The sequence below is a fragment of the Oryza brachyantha genome, chromosome 8 (genome assembly GCF_000231095.2).
Source record: "Oryza brachyantha chromosome 8, ObraRS2, whole genome shotgun sequence".
Classification (NCBI taxonomy): Eukaryota; Viridiplantae; Streptophyta; class Magnoliopsida; order Poales; family Poaceae; genus Oryza; species Oryza brachyantha.
In genome coordinates, this window is record NC_023170.2 from 13,763,219 (window position 1) to 13,784,661 (window position 21,443).

Consider the following 21,443-nt stretch of genomic DNA (forward strand, 5'->3'; position numbering starts at 1 on the left):
TTGCTACTCCAGTACAAAAACCATCTCGTTTTTGTGATGGTTTTGTGCGTCGAGTTCATGCACCAACCAGAGCAGTTAATCTGAAATGCTTAAGCGTATTTGCGTGAGCAATCTGAGCCGTTGGATCACGCGTCGTCTCTCCCCGGATCACACGACACCCACCGTTTGCCTACTTTTATCTCCGTCCTCTTGGATGCGTCCGGGACTGCCCACACCGAATCCCAACCACCGTGTCCGTCGCCGCGCCGAGCACTCCACCTGAGCTTATACATCATCGCCTCAGCTCGGCTCAGCTCGCGAAATCAGAGCAGCAGCAGAGGCGAAGCAGAGGAGGTGATATGCTTCGAGGACGGGGAGGACAGGAGCAGCGAGAAGTGAGTTAGACGTGGAGGCGGCCGGCCGGCCGGCTGCCATGTGGACGCCGTCGCGCGGGTCGGCCAGTGGGCGGCGGACGGGGCACCGCCGCATCGCGGACTACCTCGCCGATGACCGGACCGAGGCGTCGGAGAACGAGTCGTTCAACACGGCCTACAGCGATGAGTTCTTTGCGCCGACGTCCGCGGGGGGAGTCGTCGGCGGCGGCGGCGGCGAGGGCGGCGTCGGTGGAATGCTGCCGGCGTTTCTTGCCGACCAGAGTGACCTCGTGGAGGTCATGCTGGAGCTCGACGAGGAGTCCATGGTGGTGCGGAGCGTGACGCCGACCGCCGCGGCGCTGTACGGCCCCACGTCGTTGGCGGGAGGAGCGGCCGGGGGCGCGCACACGCCGGGGAGCGGCCGGAGCCTGAGCAGGAGCTCGTCGACGTCGTCGCGGATACGCAAGAAGTTCGCTTGGCTGCGGTCGCCGTCCCCGGCCCCGGCGCCGCGGCACCCGCCGCCCCCGCCAGAGCAGCAGCCGCCGCCGCCGCGGGAGGCGGCGATGGCCGCCCGCGAGCGGCGCCGCATCCAGGCGCGGCTGAACCGCTCCCGCTCCGGCCCGAGGCGCGCCCTCAAGGGCCTCCGCTTCATCAGCCGCACCACGGGCTCCGCCGAGGCCGCCGAGCTCTGGCGCGCCGTCGAGGCGCGCTTCAACGCCCTCTCCCGCGACGGCCTCCTCGCCCGCGACGACTTCGGCGACTGCATCGGTAACAGAATCACTCCTCCCCTCTCCGCCCGTTCCCATGGCCGCCCGAAACGATCACGCCGATGACGACCGCCGCATTGGTGCGTGCGTGCAGGGATGGTGGACTCGAAGGAGTTCGCCGTCGGCATCTTCGACGCGCTGGCGCGGCGGCGGCGGCAGGAGCTGGAGCGGATCAGCAAGGAGGAGCTCTACGACTTCTGGCTCCAAATCTCCGACCAGAGCTTCGACGCGCGCCTCCAAATCTTCTTCGACATGTACCTCTCTTCTTCTTGCCAATCCAACCAAATTTCTTTCGAACTTTCGTGCATTTCTTTTGACGATTTGTCGCAGGGTGGATACCAACGTGGACGGGAGGATCACTAGGGAGGAAGTGCAGGAGGCAAGTAGACTTGATCACACTCACTATTACTCCACGATGATTAACTTCTAAATCACTGGACAGTTAGAAGCTTCCATTTTTGTACGCCTAACGACATTACTACTGCCGTAACTGTCACTCTCACTCACACTGCATGGCCACTGTCACGCTTGGCCAAAAATTATTAACTTCAATGCTAATCTCGTGATTAATTTTTACCGCAGTTGGTTAAAAGTTAAAACTTTTTTGATTTTTTTTTTACAGCTGATCGTTCTGAGCGCGTCGGCGAACAAGCTGTCGAAGCTGAAGGAGCAGGCGGAGGAGTACGCGTCGCTGATCATGGAGGAGCTCGACCCGGAGGACCTCGGCTACATCGAGGTGAGGATGCTCTTGGTTTTTTTGGGGTACCGTGTCCGCAGAGATGTAGTACGGTGGCTGACTTGTCGTGTCCGGCGCCGGTGGCGGCGGCATGCATGCAGCTGTGGCAGCTGGAGGCGCTGCTGCTCCAGCGGGACGCGTACATGAACTACAGCCGGCCTCTCAGCAGCGGCAGCGCGGCGCAGTGGAGCCAGAACCTCGGCGGCGTCGGCAACGGCAACGGCGGCGGCGGCGGTGGCGGAGGAGGAGGGCAGCAGGGGCAAGGGCAGAAGGAGCAGGGTGCTCCAGGGAGGAGATGCTGGAGGCGGCGGTTGAGCCTGCGGCGCGCGGCGGCGAGGGCGCAGGTGGCGGCGGAGGAGAACTGGCGGCGTGCGTGGGTGCTGGCGCTGTGGTTCGCGGCCATGGCGGGGCTGTTCGCGTGGAAGTTCGTGCAGTACCGGCGGTCGCCGGCGTTCCGCGTGATGGGGTACTGCCTCCCGACGGCGAAGGGCGCCGCCGAGACGCTCAAGCTCAACATGGCGCTCGTCCTCCTCCCGGTCTGCCGCAACACGCTGACGTGGCTCCGCTCCTCCTGGGCCCGCTTCTTCGTCCCCTTCGACGACAGCATCACCTTCCACAAGGTACGTACTTTCCCTCTTTGTTTCCCACCGATCGGAGGAGGGGAGGTCACCCCCGCCGGTCGTTGAGAGGTCGCCGTCGGAGGCGAGGCGAGACGCCGGCGAGTGAGAGGGAGGCGGGAGGAGGAGACGACGCGTCGCCACATGATTGGGCGTCTCTGCCTTGTGGGGCCCCCCAGCCTTGGATTTTCTGTGGCTCGGCCCATGTGGGGGAGATAGTACTTTAGGCGGTGTTAGGTGTGGCGTACTTTGGGCTGCCAGTGGGCCCCATGCGGGTGGTCTAATCAGGATGGCGTGGTTGGGGGACTGGCGGGCACAGAAGATCCCTGAGACCCCCGGGCCCGGTCGCCTCAGGGTCAAACCGCCGGTTCGGCGAAAGTCGCCCGACCGACAGTACTCCCACTGTCAGGTGGGCCACTGCAAAAACCTGCAGCGCCACGTGTTTATTCATTTTACTCCAAGTCCGTCGTATTTTTAATGTTACAATTTTACATTAGACCGTATGCCTTATTCATATGCAAATTCGTGTTAAGTATAATTTGTTTTGTTTGATAATCTCTGTTATAAAATATAAGTATTTATTTTATTTAGCAATACCAATGTTATTTGAAAAGATTCTCTTTTGTTCATTTGAGTGAACATATTTATTTATGGAGTAGATTTCCTTTGCAAGCACCTTTTTCATTTAGCAATCATGGAGTGATTATCATACAAATCAATTAGAATAATATAAATCATCACATTTAATGATTACATCATAGGCACAAAATTTAAATATCAGATATTCTTATAGTTTGGTACAAACATAATATGTACCAAACTTTAAAATAAAATAGAATATCAGATATTATGTTGAAATAAATACCAACAATGGTGGCTATCTAAAACTAAGGGGAGTAATATAAGTCGGACGCACACATGTTATACATGGGCATCATATTTTATTCTAGTGGATTTTTTTTATTTTAATGGATTAAATTCTCCTTGCAAGCATCTTATTGACTTAACAGATATCGAATGACTAGAATCTTAAAGATCAATTAGAACAATAGAAATCATTGTATAAATGCTTATATTATGGTATAAAATTTTAATATCATAAATTCTTGTATTTTGAAACAGATGTCGTATGCAATAAATTTTTAATCAAATAAATTATCTGATATTATGTCCAAATAAATACCAACAACGGTGGCAGGGAGTAATACAAGTCGGAAGCACCCACGTTCTAAGGGCTGCATTTTTTAAGAAGATGAGGATGAAAGATTTTTTTTATTTTTTATGATAGTTATTTAATGACATAATCAATGGAATTAACTAAAATAGAAAGTTAACATGATGCTATACAGAACTCTTTTAAGAAATCAAGCCACATCCAGTGTGTTTGACACACGTCTCTAGGGGTAGAATGCTGTAAATTTATAATTGGGATGACAAGCATGAATATGATTTAGCACATTAATTGGAGATGGACTTTAGGCTAAGAAGTAAGCAAGTTGTAGTATAGAACAGGGGAAACAGATTTCCAGGGTCCCACTCGCTGATTTAGCACTTGTTAATGTCTTCAAAATCCTCATTGCGTCCATATTGCAAAAATGGTTCTAACTAGAATTAGTATATCGTGCTAATAAAATACCAGAATTAGTACCACATTGTTTTGATTAGTACTTGCTAACTGAAAAAAGAAAAAAAGAGATCATCTTTGACTCGCCTAATTGCAGATCATAGCGACGGCGATCGCGCTGGGCATCTGCATGCACGCGGGGAACCACCTGGCGTGCGACTTCCCGCGGCTGATCGGGTCCAGCGCGGAGGAGTACCGGCTGGTGTCCAGCTTCTTCGGGGCGGAGCGGCCGACCTACCGGAGCCTCCTCGCCGGCGTGGAGGGGGTCACCGGGATCGTGATGGTGGTGCTCATGGTGGTCTCCTTCACGCTGGCGACGCGGCCGCTGCGGAAGCGGGAGGGGCAGCGCGGCGCGGCGCGGCTGCCGTTCCCGCTCGGCCACCTCGCCGGGTTCAACGCCTTCTGGTACTCGCACCACCTGCTCATCGTCGTCTACCTCCTGCTGCTCGTCCATGGCTGGTTCATGTTCCTCGTCAGCAAGTGGCACCAGAGGACGGTAAGCGCCGGCTCACTCACTCTCGGTCGCTCTTAAATTATCGTCAAGTTTTGTCCTCTTTTTTTGCCTTCTATGCCATATGCCATCCGAATAGTTGCCATAAAAAATAGAGCTTGACATGATAAATCAATCTATAATATATCATTATACACACGTAAAAATTTTAATTCAACCTATACAGCTTGAAATGAAACAAATATAGCTATGATTAGTACAATTTAATCTTTTTTATAATTTGAATTTAAACTTATCTTTTTGTGGAGTGGTCTATATACTTATAAGATCTTATACACTTATTCTAATATACAATTCTGATCAAAATTGTACATTTAAGGCTAAGAAGAAAGGGGACGGAGATTCAGTGACATTCCACCGTGACATTCTCGATGACATTCTGTCACTGATACGCGGACCCTGCATGGGTCCAGGCACATGCAGGACCCATATGTCAGTGACAGAATGTCACCGAGAATGTCACGGGACAATATCCCTGAATCTGAATCCGAAGAAAGGGGGGAATCAAATATCAAGGGGTTATGTAAGATGCCAAACAACATATTTACAAACGAAAAATAATTTTTAAATAAAACTTTTATATATGTGTTCCTAGAGATCTAAAAGCAAAAGCTAAAAAATCAACCACAATAAAAGAAACTCTAAGATCAACTCTAAATAAAAGATTAAAAATTTAAATTTTGGTTTATAAGTATAAGTATAAATAAAAATATAAGGAAGTTGGTGTTTGGACTGAATGGTTACTCCCTCCGTCCAACCAAGACTTATAATTTCCAGTTCGTAGTAGGTACAAATGATAACTGTGTACCCCATTAATACTTGGTCACTTAGCCAAATTAACCTGAACTCTAGAGATTAAGTTTTTATGGAACAAATGTTATGCCCTATAAATCAAGACTTTGTGGATACAGAGAGTAGATTTTTTTTCCCAGTAGGATATCCTGACAAAATGTCGGTAACTGCCGCGTGGGGTAGCTTTCATGAGGCTGACATTTTCCCGGTTTTATCCTTCCAAAAGGTTGCAATTACACGTGTTTTTGTTCTAGCTAGCATCGTTTGGATGGATGGGTTCTCTTTCTGGCCCTCTCTTTTTCTCTTTTGGTGGCCTGCTTTTGTTATCCATTTGTTAGGGTCGTCCTCCCGGTCCTGGCTGTTTACGGTGATGGGAACCGGGCACCATGGAAAATAAGAGAAATTATAGTAGGAAATTAAGATTTTTTAGATAATAGATAACCCGGTCTTGACTTTAAATGAAGCTACAGCCAATTATTACATAGTTTATAGTTTAACGCACTAGAAAATTCAATGGTTTTAAACATGAGATAAAAACAAGAGAAAATAGTAGACACTATAAAATACCAGCCTTATTCAATTCTAATGCTAATTTGCCAACCAAAGTGCCCAAAAACTTGCATAGCCAAAAATCTTCAACTTCCGGCAAGTAGTAAAAATAGTTTCCTTGCAGTTGACCCTTTGGATGCTTGCAAAATCTTTGCAAGCAGAGATGTTGCGGAGAAATGTAATTGTGTAGGCTGAAAACCATGTTTAACCTTTACGCGGAGCTTTAGACCCTCTTTTCATGGACCTATAGAAAAAAAAATAGTGGGAACTTAGAGAAATTATGTGACCTAGAGCCGGTAGTGGAGGCTCGAGACCTCTGCCTACGGCAGATCTGCCGACCCATGGACACTACACCCGTTCATTATCTAAAAAGGATAATTAAGACATTGCACCAGAATTATTCAGTGACAATTCAAGTAAAGTATCAAGAATTCAAAGTTTATATTGTGTACGTAGCTACACTGGCACATCAATTTTTATTTTGGGTAGGTCCATCATGGGCATTGGACATGGGAGAAAGATATAGACCACCATTGCACTGCTTCACATTGCTTTCCTTTGAGAAGAAAGAGAAAAAACGACGTGTACATAAATGTGATCGGAGCCCACGTACACGTGGGTCCAGTATGTGTGACGATGCATCTCTATCTGTGTCCTAACTGTGTTCTGAGATAGTCTTGAAGCCACTGTTCAAGATGCTGTTGTGTTAGCATGGCAGGATAGAATTCTAAAAATCTGTCAGGTTTCCAAGGAAGCAGCTGGTGAAAAAGATCTTTTATTTTATTTTTTCATTATAAACAGAGGCTCAGGCTCAAAACATTTTGCCAGTCGATCTCCAAGAAATTAGACCCAATTCCTTCATGTAGATAGCGACCAATATTGTTTCTACTTCATACTGTTGTCTACGAAGAAGATAGAACCAATCCTTTCCCGTAGATAGCGATTCGGAGGGATTGGGTCTAATCTTTTGGTTGCACGGAAAAGTACATAATAGTGTATGGGTGATTGTCTCGATTTTTCGTGGAAAAAAACCAAACGACATATTTATAAATAGAAAATAATTTGTGAATAAAAAAATTATATATGTATTCTTATCAATCTAAAATTCAAAGCTGAAAAATAAATTTAAGTAAAAGATCCTAAAATTAACTATAAATTTAAAATAAAAATTTAAAATTTGGTTTATAAACATCCATGAGGCAGTGTGACTGGATAGACCGTGCTGTGTCCAATGGTCACGGGATGCTGACGCCGGCGCACACACCATTAATGTCCGGTTGGTGTCGCGTTCGAGTCAGACTGGAACTGGATCGAAGCATCATGTATCTGTCCAGCATCGAATGGGTTTGATACGCCAATTAGTCAATTTCAGGACCGTCCATACGCATCAATTGAGACGGATGGGGTCCGGTGCCAAGCCTAATATGTTGTGATCATGAAATAAAATATCATGCAAAAATTAGTCAGGGGGATGAAATCACTGTCAGATACTAGTATAATTTGGATCCACAAAGAGTTTATTAATGGATAGTATTAGAAGCTTGAGCCCATTGGATTACTCAATTAGTTTACAGTTATAGTGACAGGGGATTTTGTTAGTGGCATTCATTTGTAGATGATGGAGTGTAGTCTGGTAGTGGTTTTCTTTTTAAAGCATGTCTGGCATTGGTTGGTTTGAAGGCATACAGACTCCTAAAACTACAGGAAACTGATTTAATTATTTTGGCAGCATTTCCAATTTGAGCACATGTTGAACACCTATTGAAATTCAGCTTTATCTTCCATAATTATAATGGTTAGTGGCATTCACAAATCTGCATTGAAAGCCATGAACTTTGCCACAGCCTTTTGAGTAGTACTTCTATAAACCCTTTTAGTGTTTGTTCCTTTCGGAAAACCACATATTCCAAAGACAGGATTTTTTTTGTGATTAGTTTATGTCATGGCTCCAACCTGGCTAAACAGCAGATTTGATTAGAATATCAGTCACAAAGTATGATGAATTAATGTGGTGTACTACATGTTCATGATATCTACAGCTGACAGTCGATGCTTAGGTAGTGTTTAGTTGCCAAAATTTTTTGGCAAAAACATCACATTGAGCGATTGACCGGATGTCGGAAGGGGTTTTTGGACACGAATGAAAAAACGAATTTCACGGCTAGCCTAGAAACCGCGAGATGAATCTTTTGAGCCTAATTAATCCGTCATTAGCACGTGTTGGTTACTGTAGCACTTATGGCTAATTATGGACTAATTAGACTCAAAAGATTCGTCTCAAGATTTCTTCCATAACTGTGCAATTAGTTTTTTGGTTCATCTATATTTAATGTTTTATTTAGGTGTCCAAAAATTCGATGTGATGTTTTTGGAAAAAAAATTTTGGGAACTAAACAAGGCCTTAGAATGCTTTAGAGCAGCTTTCATTCACATTTGGTATCGATTTTTTTCCAACTCTATTGACTTCTGCTACCCTCAAATTCCTCAACACTAATAAATTCTGCTTGGTGTTTCTGCCCCTTCTCTTTCTGCCTGAATTCTAATTCATACATGTCCTTTACCATATGCATCTTGGCTGCACACTGATCAATCATTGCTGGCAACACAGGGCGTTAGTTGTACAGAGTCACGGATTTGGCATCTAGGAATCAGTCATTAAGAAAAGATAATCTAATACTGAAATGAAGAAGAGTACAATCTTTGCACTCAACATCTACAATTGCCATTATAAACTGCCAACGTATGGCAATGAACAATCCAAGCCAGCAATGCTAACTGGCTTAGTGGTTTATCTCATGTCTGATATGCCATATTCTGAACAGAAAACGCCAGCAGATTTAGGAGTTCAGTATGAATTATAAACTCTGTAATCTGATAACTTGCAGTTTGACCTGTTTCAATGTGAAAATTTGACAATCTTCACTTATTAGATAACCAGATGCTAACACAGCGTAATCTCTTTGGTGATGTTCAGACATGGATGTACATTGCTGTGCCGTTGGTGCTTTACGTCGGCGAAAGGACGCTGCGGGCCTTCCGATCCAACGCTTATGCAGTAAAAATCCTGAAGGTAACTGAACACCTGAACTCTCATACATTTTCTGAATGCATCAAGCATTAATCAGCACTCCTCCAATGAAAACTGGTGCTCTTAAAATTATTGGTTGGTTGGATGCCAAGCAAAAAGGTTGTCTAATTTTCATTTAGCAACATACGCTGATTAAGTCTGGTGATCCATTTATATCATGCGTCTCTTAAGGCACCAATATAGTATGGGAAATGAGAAGATTCAGGATGCATGTGAGCGGTCAGATAAGGTTATGGGGTTAGGTCATCCTGTCATTATGATAACTAAACTTTTATCTCCTTTAGGAATTTGCCATCACAGCCTATCCATCTCAAAAGTGATATCTAATGATGAAACCAAATGAGACAAAAAGAAGGATATAGAGTATAAACAACAAGAGTGGCATCCGTTATCATGTTGTTTACTAGTAACATATAAAGAGTAAAAATAAGTTAAGTTAGGTTCATGTTCTTAACTGAATTTGGTTCACTCAGGTGTGTCTTCTACCGGGAAATGTGTTGACCATCACAATGTCAAAGCCCTACGGATTCAGATACAGGAGTGGGCAGTACATTTTCCTTCAGTGTCCAACGATCTCTCCATTTGAATGGTTCGTGCGTCCTTTCATCCGCAGCTTCAGTCACCTTGCTCCCTGCTCTAGAAACTATCTGCAAATTTCAGATACAAGTAACTGCTGCTGCCTTCTGATGTGTTCTTTCTTGCCCCATTTGCTTCAGGCACCCTTTCTCCATCACTTCAGCTCCTGGAGATGACTGCATCAGCGTCCATATCCAGAGCAGAGGGGACTGGACGCAGGAGCTCAAGCGCATTTTTGTCGAGAACTACTTCGCGCCAAGTGTTCCAAGAAGAGCTTCATTTGGAGCCCTAGGCATGGCAGAACAGAAGAGGTCAGTGCACTCTGCTTTATCAGTAGAGCAATTTTACGGTACTTGAGAAGATACTAGAAAGAAGATACTAGAAGGTATCATTTTTTTCTGTGTAAATTTTGGCATCTCTTAATACCTGAGATACTAGGAGGTATCAAATTTTACACTAAAATTTTAATATCTCTTAATATTTTCTCAAAAACTGTAAAATTTCTCTTTATCAGTAAGATGTTCTGATCCATTGAGGGCTAGCCATGGAACTTACACTGTTATCACCTCTTTCTGCAGCCCACCAAGGTTGCTTGTGGATGGTCCTTACGGCGCACCAGCGCAGGACTTCAGGAACTATGATGTTCTTCTCCTGGTTGGCCTTGGGATCGGTGCGACGCCTTTCATAAGCATTCTGAGAGATCTACTGAACAACATCAAGCTGGCTGATGAGCTGATGGTATGGGGCGTTCTAACTGAATGATTGGATATATTTGCCGAGGAAAGAAAATTACTCATATGGATGGATTAAATATTATAAACATACTAGCTTAACAACAAATCACAAAGCTGATTTAAAAAGTTTTTGAAGAATTCGTACTTTTGAAAGCGTCGCATGGTGCTCATCTTTTGGCTTATAGGAGGAATAAGCAAAATGATATATTTACAAAGGAAAAATAAATAAATAAAACTTTTATATACGTGTTCTTAGTGATCTAAAAGTCAAGGCTAGAAAATAAACTAGATGAAAAAAATCTCAAAATAAACTGCAAATGTAAGGTTAAAAATTTAAAATTTAGCTTATATGCATAAGTAGAAAATGAAGGTGTACCTGCATCAGCTGTTTAGGACGAGCCCGATCAGTAGGCTAGCTAAACACATTTTCAGCGTTTTGAAAGATACATTGTATTGATGCCTCTTCCTTTGTCTGAATTTTTCAGGATTTGGCAATGGAGACCAGCAGGTCTGATGACAGCGCCAACAGCTTCAGCGTGTCGACGGCGAGCAGCAACAACAAGAGGAGAGCATACAGGACGAGCAGGGCACACTTCTACTGGGTTACAAGAGAGCCAGGGTCATTCGAATGGTTCAAGGGGGTTATGAATGAAGTTGCTGAGATGGACAAGAAGGTGACATCTCTGCTCCCTGATTACTGCTGCTCTCCTTGCATTTTCTTTTGATGTACTGATGATGAGGATGACCTGAATGTTGCAATCAGGGTGTCATAGAGCTGCACAACTATCTCACAAGTGTGTATGAGGAGCGTGATGCCCGGTCGACGCTGCTCTCAATGGTGCAAGCCCTGAACCATGCCAAGCATGGTGTAGACATTGTATCAGGCACAAGGGTAAATTCTATCTCCTTTTTCACTGATGAAGTTTGCACGGTGCATAAGCAATTTAGATAGAAACGACAGTTCAGATGGATGAACAGACAAAATTACTTGAATAAGATGATTGCAGATATAACATGTGCTCTGTACACCTTGGCAGGTTAGGACACATTTTGCAAGGCCTAACTGGAAGGAAGTCTTCGCAAGAATTTCTTCCAAGCACCCCAATTCTACAGTTGGTAATGTTCTGCCCCAATTTCCAACCTGTCAAACCCTAGTTGTTCTCAAGAAACCCAATTCTACCAAATGGTATCAAATGCTAGGCATCATGAAAAAAGAAAAAAGAAAAAGAGACAATCAATCAATCTTATATTATTCTGATCACAGGAAAGTTTCTTTATGCATGCAGGAGTATTTTACTGTGGGAAGCCCACGCTAGCCAAAGAATTGAAGGAACTGTCACTTGACATGAGCCACAAAACAACAACTCGCTTCCATTTCCACAAGGAGTACTTCTGATGGAATACAGAATACTCATGATTACAGTAGTAGATATTGATAAAGGAAACAATTTTTTGCATAGAAGCAAACTGACCCTCTTCACCATTTGTAAATGTACATAGTATATGCAGAGGGATAGTTAGAAGCATTTTTATTAACAAAAATTGAGAAGGCAAAATCTTCAATGCTCTCAGCCATCAATTATCATAGATATATACATGTAAAGCTTATAGCCACTCTGATGCCAAGCATACAAGAGATTGAGAGCACCAATCTAATCTGAGTGTGCATCATTTTCAATTTCAACGTTCACGTCTACCTGTACTAATTGGCGGAGTCATTTTCAATTTCATTTGGGCCCTGACTAATACTCAGAAAAGAGAATGCGTATAAACATGCCATGTGATCACCAGCACAAGTATATAACAGTGCTCTATAATTGTAAAAGCAATTTGCCTGCTGATCTTTATTGGGCCTTGAGTAATACTCAGGAAAGTGGATTCGTAAGACATGATCCCTAGTGCAAGCATATTAGATTACTCTATATTCGTTAAAACAAATGCTGCATAATTAGCATAACACCAGTAAAGAGTTGCTTAGGCTTTAGTTTGTGCTTTGAAGGCACTTTGTATAGCCTTCACTTCAGTGTGTTGTTCATCATACCACGATAGAACAGGAAGCATTGGTTAATATAAAAAAAAATTAATAAAGGAATGGATTGTCACAAGAAACAATGTACACCATATCCACATATCTATTGAAGCTATTAAAGACAAAAGAAAACATTTTAACTACTCACTAGCACTAGTCCCTAAACCAAGGTCAGAAGGAGAAACAACAGTCCTCAGATAGTACTTACACCTATATAGGGTCAAGGAACTTAATCCATCACAGAGAACAGCAAAAATAGATTTCTTTTCCACAGGAAGGAGACTAGAGATTAGTCATGAAGTATGCTGCACAAAGAGCTTCTTGTGCGGAAATTCTCTGCAGAAGAAATAAAGTAGAAAAGTATTAGTTTGTCTCCATTTTCAAGACCCATAGTTGCTTCTGTAGAGAGTACAATCGATTATCTTCATCATAGTATCAAAAACTGACACAAAGCTTATATTAGCTTTCATATTTAATTCCTGATACATCATACCAGATTTCAGAAATTTAAATTTTATTTATACTAGTATGATGCACGCATGTATCCCAAACTGTCCAGTTTAAAAAAAAGTAAATATAATTTACATCAGATCAATAAGCCGCCTGCACCAGTGTTTTGCAAAAAGGTTTCCTATAATTAACACATTTATGTCTACACAAATCCAACCCAGATATCTTTTGAACTGAAGTGAAGAATGTGGATTGTACAATCACTCCTAACTCATTTCGAGCAGTTAAACATGGACCCTTTCCTGAATGTGTTTAAAATGTAACAAATATGTTTAAAATAACATGAATTTCTAAAGCGCATATAGGTGTCGTTGACATTTTCGAAGGATCTGGTTGACATTCGGTGCTTATCAATGGTTCGGTTTTCAAGTAATCAGTATAAATGGATATCTTTGAGTTATAACAACTACTCCAAATCTTTACAAAAATTATAGTAGTTTACATCTATCATGGTATACGCGACCTAAATTGAGATGGCTCTCAAGTCTCAACATCACATCATAAAAATTCTTGTGCACTGGAACATAAGAAAGGGTAATATACCTGAGTAGGATTAAGGATCAACATGCGATCAATTAAATCCACGGCATGACTCTCAAAGCTGTAGAAGAAAGTTTTTAACCAAATTATTCCATCATTCTCAATCTCAATAGTAAAACAGTAAGTACTGTTGATAAACAGATAAGTGATAGCAGGTGGACTACCTGTGGAAAATATCTCTCAAACGTCGTTTGGTTGGGGTTGTAGGATGGATAGTCTTGTACAATGGCAGTTTGGATACTCCTGGCCAGTTTTCCTCATTTGGAAATCCACAGAGTTCAAATATTTTTGATAGTTGCTCTTGCTAAAACAACATACGAGCTTCTGTCAGAGTTTTATACGAAAACAGAAAAAGGGACACGAATTGGAAGATCGTAAATATACACAGGCATTAATATAGCTGAATCCAAAAGAAATACTGTACATCGCATTGGAATGCTTAGTGCCTACGAGAGAGTGATCATCCTTGGAAGTTGGAACCAAGGAAAGTATGAAACGTGAAATTAACATAACACCATTTTGCTAGGAGGAAACGTAACCAAAAAATGGAAATAACAGAATAAAATGGCAAAAAATAATCAATAGTTGCTCAAATTTCAAACACAAGGAATACAATGTATACACATGGCATAATTGATAGTTGTGGATGGCATTTTTTTCAAAAGAAACATATATCCTTCATAGATTTTCCTGATTATCTGTTTCAAGTGTACTACATTGTACATACTATATACTACAACTTTTGAAATGAAGGACAGTAGTAAAAGTAGAGTTTAACTGAAAAAGATTGGACAGATAAGAAACATCAGAATGAAAACATCATGTATAGCCAAAACAAGTTCAGTTTGCACATGAAACTAAAAGTCGTAACATCAGGCATTCAACATACATTATTCAGTGTAAAAACACATCAAAGTACAAGGTATTCAGCGATCTTATCCCAGTAGCAGTTACAGAAATAGGAAAACAAGGGAAAGCAAAGGAATGTATCATACCTCAGTTCTGCCAGGAAATAATGGTTTCCTCAATAAAAATTCTGCAAATATGCAACCAACTGACCAAATATCCACTGCTTCAGCATAATTTGTGGCACCGAGGAGCAACTCTGGGGGTCTAAGATAAGAGCAGTATCAAGAGGTTAATATCAGCGCAAGGAGATGGGGAGAATACAACAATACCAGCACAAGTTCTTATTTCTTTATTCGACTTACCGGTACCATAGAGTTATCACATGATTTGTGAAACTTCCGTCTCTAGTGAATGGCCTTGCAAGGCCAAAATCGGCGAGCTTTAACAGCTTACCACCACCACTTATTAGAAGATTAGCCCCTACAAATTGTATACAGTAATCTGAAGGTCAAATAAAAATAATAGTAGATATAGAAATTGAAGATACATTTAAATAGAAGAAACCTTTGATATCACGATGAAGTACATTGTTGACATGGCAGTAGTGCAATCCATTTAACAACTGCTCCATATAATACTACAGAGATGGAAAAAGGCATCAATTAATATGCTGTTCTTAAGAAGTTGACAACCAACATGTATCCTGCTTGGAGAAGCTTAATTTGTTCCAACAACTTGCATATAACTATGCAAGAGAAACTGATCGAGAGAAGTGACATGTGCTTTTATGCTCTTCAAGAAAAAACTGCATGGATATTAAAGCCCACGAGTGGTCGTGATTAAAGGATTTGAACATGATTAAAAGGGTAATTTCATCTTTTCAAGTAAAAACCAGTCTGAATCCAACCCCAGACACACGGCACTTGCTTGCGAGGGCAGCGCCATTGCCCCTTCCTCTGCCCACAGCCTTGTCGACAGGCGACAGCCGCATTGACCTCTTTCCTCCGGTGAGGAGCACGGGCCGCCCTTCCTCCTCCATGTTCCCTTTTTCCAGCATGCAGCACCAAGCTGACCCCTGCTCCCATGGCCATTACCTCCCACGCGGCAGCTGAGACAGCTCTGGACCATCACCAACTTTGTGTGGGCTTATCTTCCAGAGAAATGGCTGCACTCCCATGGCATCGCCTACTAAAACCTTGCCAAATCAATAGTACAGAGCACAGAGGCATCCGCCATCCGCACAGCCGCATCTCACATTGCAATTGTTTGATGCACCTGATGAGTTCATCACCTCATGGTGTTCTCTAACAGTATGGTTTCAGGCATTGGGCATTGGCCATGTCTTCGCTGTTTTGATTTCTGCTGAGAAATTTTTGTATTTCTTCCATCGGCACACAAACACAAGCCGTATAAATCATAGGAAATTTTGAATCCAGCTGGTTATTACAGTGACTAGTACAAGTAGCAGCACAGAATCTATACTGGGCTTGCTTCGCCATTAGCTGCAACTGGCAATACCAATTGATGGATCAGTGTGAATAGGATGAGGCAAACCATGTGCCTGCAGTCCTGCAATGCACCATGGCAGAATTCTAGGTCAGAGGCAGGGCAGAGGAAGTGGCGGCTGCGCTGCTTGGCATTGCTTGTGTTGCTCGGTGGAGCCATGGAGGAAACTGCGTCATGTCACAATTGAATCTGTTGCTGCAAACTCGCAAATTGATTGAGTATGTGTATGTGTGTTTCGTTACGGGTTGGACTGGATATGGGTTCAGCTCTAAAGGACAAAATTGCCCCTCCCTAATGATGTTTAACTTGTTAAGTATCTTCTAATCTGGACCACTCATTGCCTTTGTATCTGTGCAGTTTTTTCCCTGAAGAGCAACGAAGCATGTCTCATTCTTGTTTTGGTAAGGTTACCTTTCATCTTTCAATGTTAATCGTTACAGCAAGTTTGAATAAATTTATAAAAATAACTGACAACTCATATTTCAATGTTAAGCCCTCCTTGGTCACCATTGCCAGACCTGGCTTCGTGTATCTCCCTGATTACCTATGAATGTCACCATGGTCAACGGATGGTCTCCCACTCCATTGTCTATCCCACACAGCAGTGATGTGGAAACCCTTGAAACCAGGGCATGTTAGTTGTTTGGGGCTACTTTCAGCAGTACTGCTGATGAAGGAGGTGACAGGATCCATATCAAGGAAAAAGAGAGGTATTGATTTTTTTTTTTTTTTTGAGTTTCACAATATTTTCAGTATAAGCTACCAGATTTACAAGTTGAAACTTGATTGTTAGTAAAAAAACGTTAGAAGCCCATTTTTGGAATAACTTGAAGCAATTTTGGAAGTAATCCGATTTTCTAGTTAAAAGCTCTCAATTCTCCTAATGGAAGTTTATAATTCCAAGCTGAAAAATTCATGTCCAAGTCAATAGCTCATTTAATCCTAGATCAGAGTTTCCTAGACCAGTTTGAAAGTACGAGAAGAAAGGGATGATCCCTCTGATACACATGGGATCAAAGCACTAGTGCACTACGTATATAAGAGTACCTTGACTTGGGATGGGCTACTGTGGTGCAAGACTTTCTTCAAATCATGATCCATATATTCGAAAACCATATAGATATCTCCTCTATACATGTAATCATCTGTAGATGTTTGAATAGGTTAAAATGAATAATCTTGACATTGACCGAAACTAATAAAAATTTAGCAGAATGAAAATTTGTTGAACGAAAAAATAAAATATATCAGCATGAGCATAATAGAGAATGTAAGAAACAGAGAATAAACTAAACAGACCTGATCCTCCTGTTCCATGTGCCAAACCTGAAAAAAATTTACACTTGGTTGGAATATGCAGGTTTTGTACTCTTGGATATATTGAAATTGCTAGATAAAATTTGTTACCTGGAGATACTACAATCTCTTTCAATCTGATGATGTTCTCATGGTTCAGCTTTTTTAGTAGCTTAATCTCGCGCAAGATTTGACGTGGAAACTACAAAAGTATGGAGCAGTTCAGATAAGTATAATGTTCATCCATGAACATGTTTGCTTATTAGAAAGAGTAGCCTTAGCTTTGCTGATATCATAGAGCTTACCCCTTCTTTTCCATCATCCAGTTTTATTTTCTTAAGTGCTGCTCTTTCTCCAGTTATAATATCCATAGCCTCGAATACTTCACTGGGTTTGTTAGGAAAAAACACAACATGATCATTAAGAAACATAGAACCATGGTTGTCAAGTCGTAAAGTCGAGTCGAGGTACCCCTGGACCAACTTGTCGACTTGGCACGACTAGTCCACAACTCGTTCATGTAAAGACAGGGGATGCACTATATAGTCTTTACTACTATTATACTATACTGACCACTATATATAGTATACAACTATACACTATGGACTATGGAGTAGCCAACAAGACAATAAGTCAGCAAGAAATAGAATTAAAAGTACTAAACACAATAAGCCAATTAGTATGGTGAATTGGTGATTTACTATGACTAATCTACGCCTAATCGCGCGATTTGCTATTTGGTCAAGTCGTGTGGCTTGTCCGACTTCATGACTAATCTACGATTAGTCGCGTGACTTGATAATAGTGCATAGAACATTAAAATAAGTAAATGTAGTAGTAAAAGTAACACAATGCCAGCTTCAAGTGCAATAGTGAAGAAGGTAAGTCCATAACAAAGTGGTACCACATTTAAATACCTATGTGCACAGTTGTTATATATTGATCCCAAGGAGAAAAAAAAGGAAATCGAATACGTGCAAACTGCCGCATTTACGTTTGGCCTCAGTGAGCTGCAAACAGCATGCCATACTAGTGTGGCATAATCTGGACTGTTGCCAATCATGTGAAACCTCATTTCTTCTGCACACCCGAAAAAAGCTATATAGGGTTCTTTTTCCTTATGGAATATAGATGGAATTGCAAAGTCATTAGACCTAACAAGATAATATCCGAATTCACCCATTATTTAAATGGCTCTAACAGGGGCTTTGACTATTAAATTTAAGTACAAAATTCTTTACCTGTGCATAATGTACTACAGCAGTAAGATATGGATAATAAACCTGCTTTGTACAGAACAAGGGCCTACTTCAATTAAAAAAAAATGCTATTTCACGTGAAGAGACAAGATATTTGGAGAGAATCATTTAATTTTGAGAGTGTCGTAGCAAGCATTACGATATGCCCTCTTTTATTGTGAATAGGTCAATTAGCTAGCTGGAGTGGATAAATTACGACTTCTCATCATAACAGTTCAGTCAGCCTACCTGCCAAATACCTAAGGAATTTAGCAATTAATGGTAACTGAAATGATCCATTTGCAGCATTGACCAACGAAACCTAAGCAAATGAACGAACAACCAAATGTTTCTAGGGCTAAAATGGATAACTACAATTCTTAGGAAAAACAGGCCATACATGTTGCTTCAAAAACAAAAGTAAGCAGCCTGCTAATAATTGATTGATACAAGGCGTGCATTGACTTGATGAAGAACTGATTTCCGTCATTCCGTGGAACTACAGACCTAAAGGGGATAGCACGAACATGGCGTTACCACCCCGCCGCCGCCGACGCCTACGATCTCACGGCTAGACATCTACACCACGCCACGGCGCAAGGGGGACAGCAATCCAACGCTAGCGGCGAGATCGGTGGGAGGGCATCTCGTTCCCTCCTCACTCAACAGCTTTTGCTTACCCGTAGGTGCCCTCGCCGATCTTGCGGATGCGCCTGAAGCAATCGACGGTGCGGGCGCCGGCGGGGGCGTACTCGGCCAGGTTTAGCGCTCCCGGCGGCGCCTCCTCCCCGGCCATCACGCTGGCGGCGGCGGCGAAGTCAGCAGCGAGGGCAGCGACGGGACGGCCAAGGCAGCGGAGCGGCGGACTTGGGAGTTGGGAGTAAACGAGTCAGAAGCGGCCGACTTTTTTCTCTCTTTCGCTCTGGGCTTGGGGCGAACGATGCTGCAACGCCCTTCTCGAAGGCCCGGCCTAGTTATGGGCTTTAGTGGGCCTCGATCCCCAAAAACAAAATAACCGAGGCTTCGGCCCAAGGGAAGAGACTTTTTCTTTGTTACCAAATTGTTCGTGTTAATCCTGATGACTATGACATATGAGAACGAGACTATTTGAGTCAATAACAGTGGGTCAGAATGTCATATAATTGAATCTCAATCTTAGGAGCGTCAAAAAATCAAATCTATTTCTTTTACTTATAGAGCAACTCTAAGAGTTCACCAATTTCCGTTTCCCAAATCATGTGTTTTGGCAAGTTTGTAAATAATATGGCAAACAAAAATTGGTTTTATCTCCAAGAGTTTGGGATAATCCACTTGCCAAAAACAGAAACATGCCTCAAAACTGTTGGTAGTTGACATCGTGACGAGAGGGGGATCGCATCATGCGTCATACTTTTCTGGATGCTAAGTGAAATGACGACTCCCAAATATGCGCAAAAACGAGAGGATATGACAAATTGCTAAATTTGGGGAAGCCAAATGACACACTGTTGGAGACATGTATTTCAGTTATTTTTCAATTTACCAGAAAAAAAGAGATGGCACGTTGGGATAGGGAACTCTTGGAGTTGCTCTTATGAGCTAAAATTTGAATTTTAAAATTTAAATTTAGAATTGATTCTAGGTTTTTTCATCATAGTTTATTTTCTAGTATTTATTTTGAGATCTCAAATAACTAACACACACACATATATATATATATATATTAAAATATATGGACGGCCCTTAAACTTAAGATCGAGTGTCATTTAGGTTCATGAACTTGAAAATTGCACATCTAGGTCCATCAACTAGGTTTAATGATTCGTAGCAGGTCCAAGACGCATTTGACCTAGGCTGGTTACCAACGTGGCAATCCACCTAGCCAGAACATTTACAATATACCCCTTCCTTCACGATGAAGAATGAAGACCCCCCTCCCCAAAAAAATCCCTCAACCCCTCACCTCCCCCCATTCTTCCCCCCAGCCGTAGCAATCGAGGAAGGAAGAGCAGTGACTAGGTGTCGCCGGAGTTCATCGGCGGTGGCTACGAGAAGGGAGTGTTGGGCAGCGACTTGATGCGCGGCTGCGACGAGGGAGCGGGCGAAGGCGGCGTGGCTGCGCTTGTCGTGGAGGTATTGCTTCTTGTCACCTATGTGGTTAATTTATTGTCAATTGTCATTGCTGCCATTCAGCTTGAGATAAAAAGGGTGGGAATGTTAGATAAATCAATTCAATCATAAATAATAGATTACGAATTTAAATCCTAATCAATACATGATCACCGATTAATTCAAATGCGGAAAACTAAATAAACCTGCAGATGAAGCCATCTGATTCCCTTCTTTTATTTTCTTCAATTCCGTCTTCTTTCCTTCGTCTCCGGCGAGATTAGATCGCCGGTGATCTGTTTTGAATCTCCGACCTTCGGGTCTCCAACGGCACTGTCCTAGAATCGCCGCACGAAACCCTTCCAGCGCGTCTCTGATCGGGAGAGCTTGATTTCGAATTTCTGGTTGAGAGAATAAGCGATATGAGCGTCCCCGTGGACTCCTCTTCTTTTATATCGTACTGGTAGGCCTCGGGGGCTTTTCCTAATCCGATTCTGATCCGTACCCACCGATCGCAGTTACGGCCCATGAGGGTTACGAATTTCAGAGTTAGAGATAGATTATGAATAGGATTACGGTGGTTATATCATTTCCTAAATATCGGCTAACCGATAAATCAACCAACATTCTCCCCTTGATTTAGAGGTTAATTACGAGTCCATCATATAATATAGCTCCCTAAAGCAATGTGTCACAACAACATATCGCATCATTGAGACGACAAGACTTATAGTTCACAATATCATACAAATAAACCCTTGATTAATTAAGTGGGTGTTGATTGAACTTAATTGCCCCGGTTTACAGGATCTTTATTCAAGGTCATTACACAATCCCATGTTGGCCACATGTTCTTTGAACAAGTTGGGAGGTAAGCCTTTAGTTAACGGATCCGCAAGCATTGATTTAGTGTTTATGTATTCAATTTTGATTGTTTGATCCTGTACTCTATCTTTCACAACATGGTATTTAAAGTCAATGTGTTTGGCAACTTCACTTGACTTGTTGTTACTCGTATAAAAAACTGCGGCCTCATTGTC

The 21,443-nt window shown here is 42.5% G+C and overlaps 2 protein-coding genes across 2 annotated transcripts; one reads left to right on the forward strand and one right to left on the reverse strand.

Annotated features, from left to right (window-relative positions):
- The first annotated feature begins 219 nt into the window (after nucleotides 1–219).
- Nucleotides 220–12,031, forward strand: LOC102713933 (respiratory burst oxidase homolog protein E). Its single transcript, XM_040526547.1, has 14 exons — nucleotides 220–1,121; nucleotides 1,215–1,374; nucleotides 1,451–1,499; nucleotides 1,743–1,856; nucleotides 1,958–2,476; nucleotides 4,195–4,593; nucleotides 8,924–9,019; nucleotides 9,511–9,626; nucleotides 9,754–9,924; nucleotides 10,192–10,351; nucleotides 10,833–11,021; nucleotides 11,111–11,239; nucleotides 11,385–11,463; nucleotides 11,634–12,031. The coding sequence occupies exons 1-14, from the start codon at nucleotides 413–415 to the stop codon at nucleotides 11,741–11,743; spliced, it is 3,000 nt and encodes a 999-aa protein (XP_040382481.1). The 5' UTR covers nucleotides 220–412; the 3' UTR covers nucleotides 11,744–12,031.
- Nucleotides 12,032–12,197: 166 nt separating this feature from the next.
- Nucleotides 12,198–19,239, reverse strand: LOC102702679 (cyclin-dependent kinase C-3). The gene is made up of 11 exons (XM_006659405.3): nucleotides 18,996–19,239; nucleotides 17,383–17,464; nucleotides 17,189–17,279; nucleotides 17,081–17,107; nucleotides 16,829–16,926; nucleotides 14,840–14,912; nucleotides 14,638–14,755; nucleotides 14,422–14,539; nucleotides 13,591–13,730; nucleotides 13,430–13,487; nucleotides 12,198–12,712 (listed from the first exon to the last, which is right to left on the reverse strand). Exons 1-11 carry the CDS (start codon nucleotides 19,109–19,111, stop codon nucleotides 12,659–12,661), a joined length of 975 nt encoding a protein of 324 aa, XP_006659468.1. The 5' UTR covers nucleotides 19,112–19,239; the 3' UTR covers nucleotides 12,198–12,658.
- Between the last annotated feature and the right edge of the window lie 2,204 nt (nucleotides 19,240–21,443).

What these genes read in the sequence shown, in the direction of transcription:
- LOC102713933 (XM_040526547.1), top strand. Translation starts at nt 413, where the DNA reads ATGTGGACGCCGTCGCGCGGGTCGGCCAGTGGGCGGCGGACGGGGCAC. An exon ending in CTCCAAATCTTCTTCGACAT is followed by an intron (nt 1,375 to 1,450) that starts GTACCTCTCTTC and finishes GATTTGTCGCAG; the next exon opens with GGTGGATACCAACGTGGACG. An exon ending in AGGACCTCGGCTACATCGAG is followed by an intron (nt 1,857 to 1,957) that starts GTGAGGATGCTC and finishes GCATGCATGCAG; the next exon opens with CTGTGGCAGCTGGAGGCGCT.
- LOC102702679 (XM_006659405.3), bottom strand. Translation starts at nt 19,111, where the DNA reads ATGGCCGGGGAGGAGGCGCCGCCGGGAGCGCTAAACCTGGCCGAGTAC. An exon ending in ATCGGCGAGGGCACCTACGG is followed by an intron (nt 17,465 to 18,995) that starts GTAAGCAAAAGC and finishes TAACAAACCCAG; the next exon opens with TGAAGTATTCGAGGCTATGG. An exon ending in TGATCCTTAATCCTACTCAG is followed by an intron (nt 12,713 to 13,429) that starts GTATATTACCCT and finishes TTTCTTCTGCAG; the next exon opens with AGAATTTCCGCACAAGAAGC.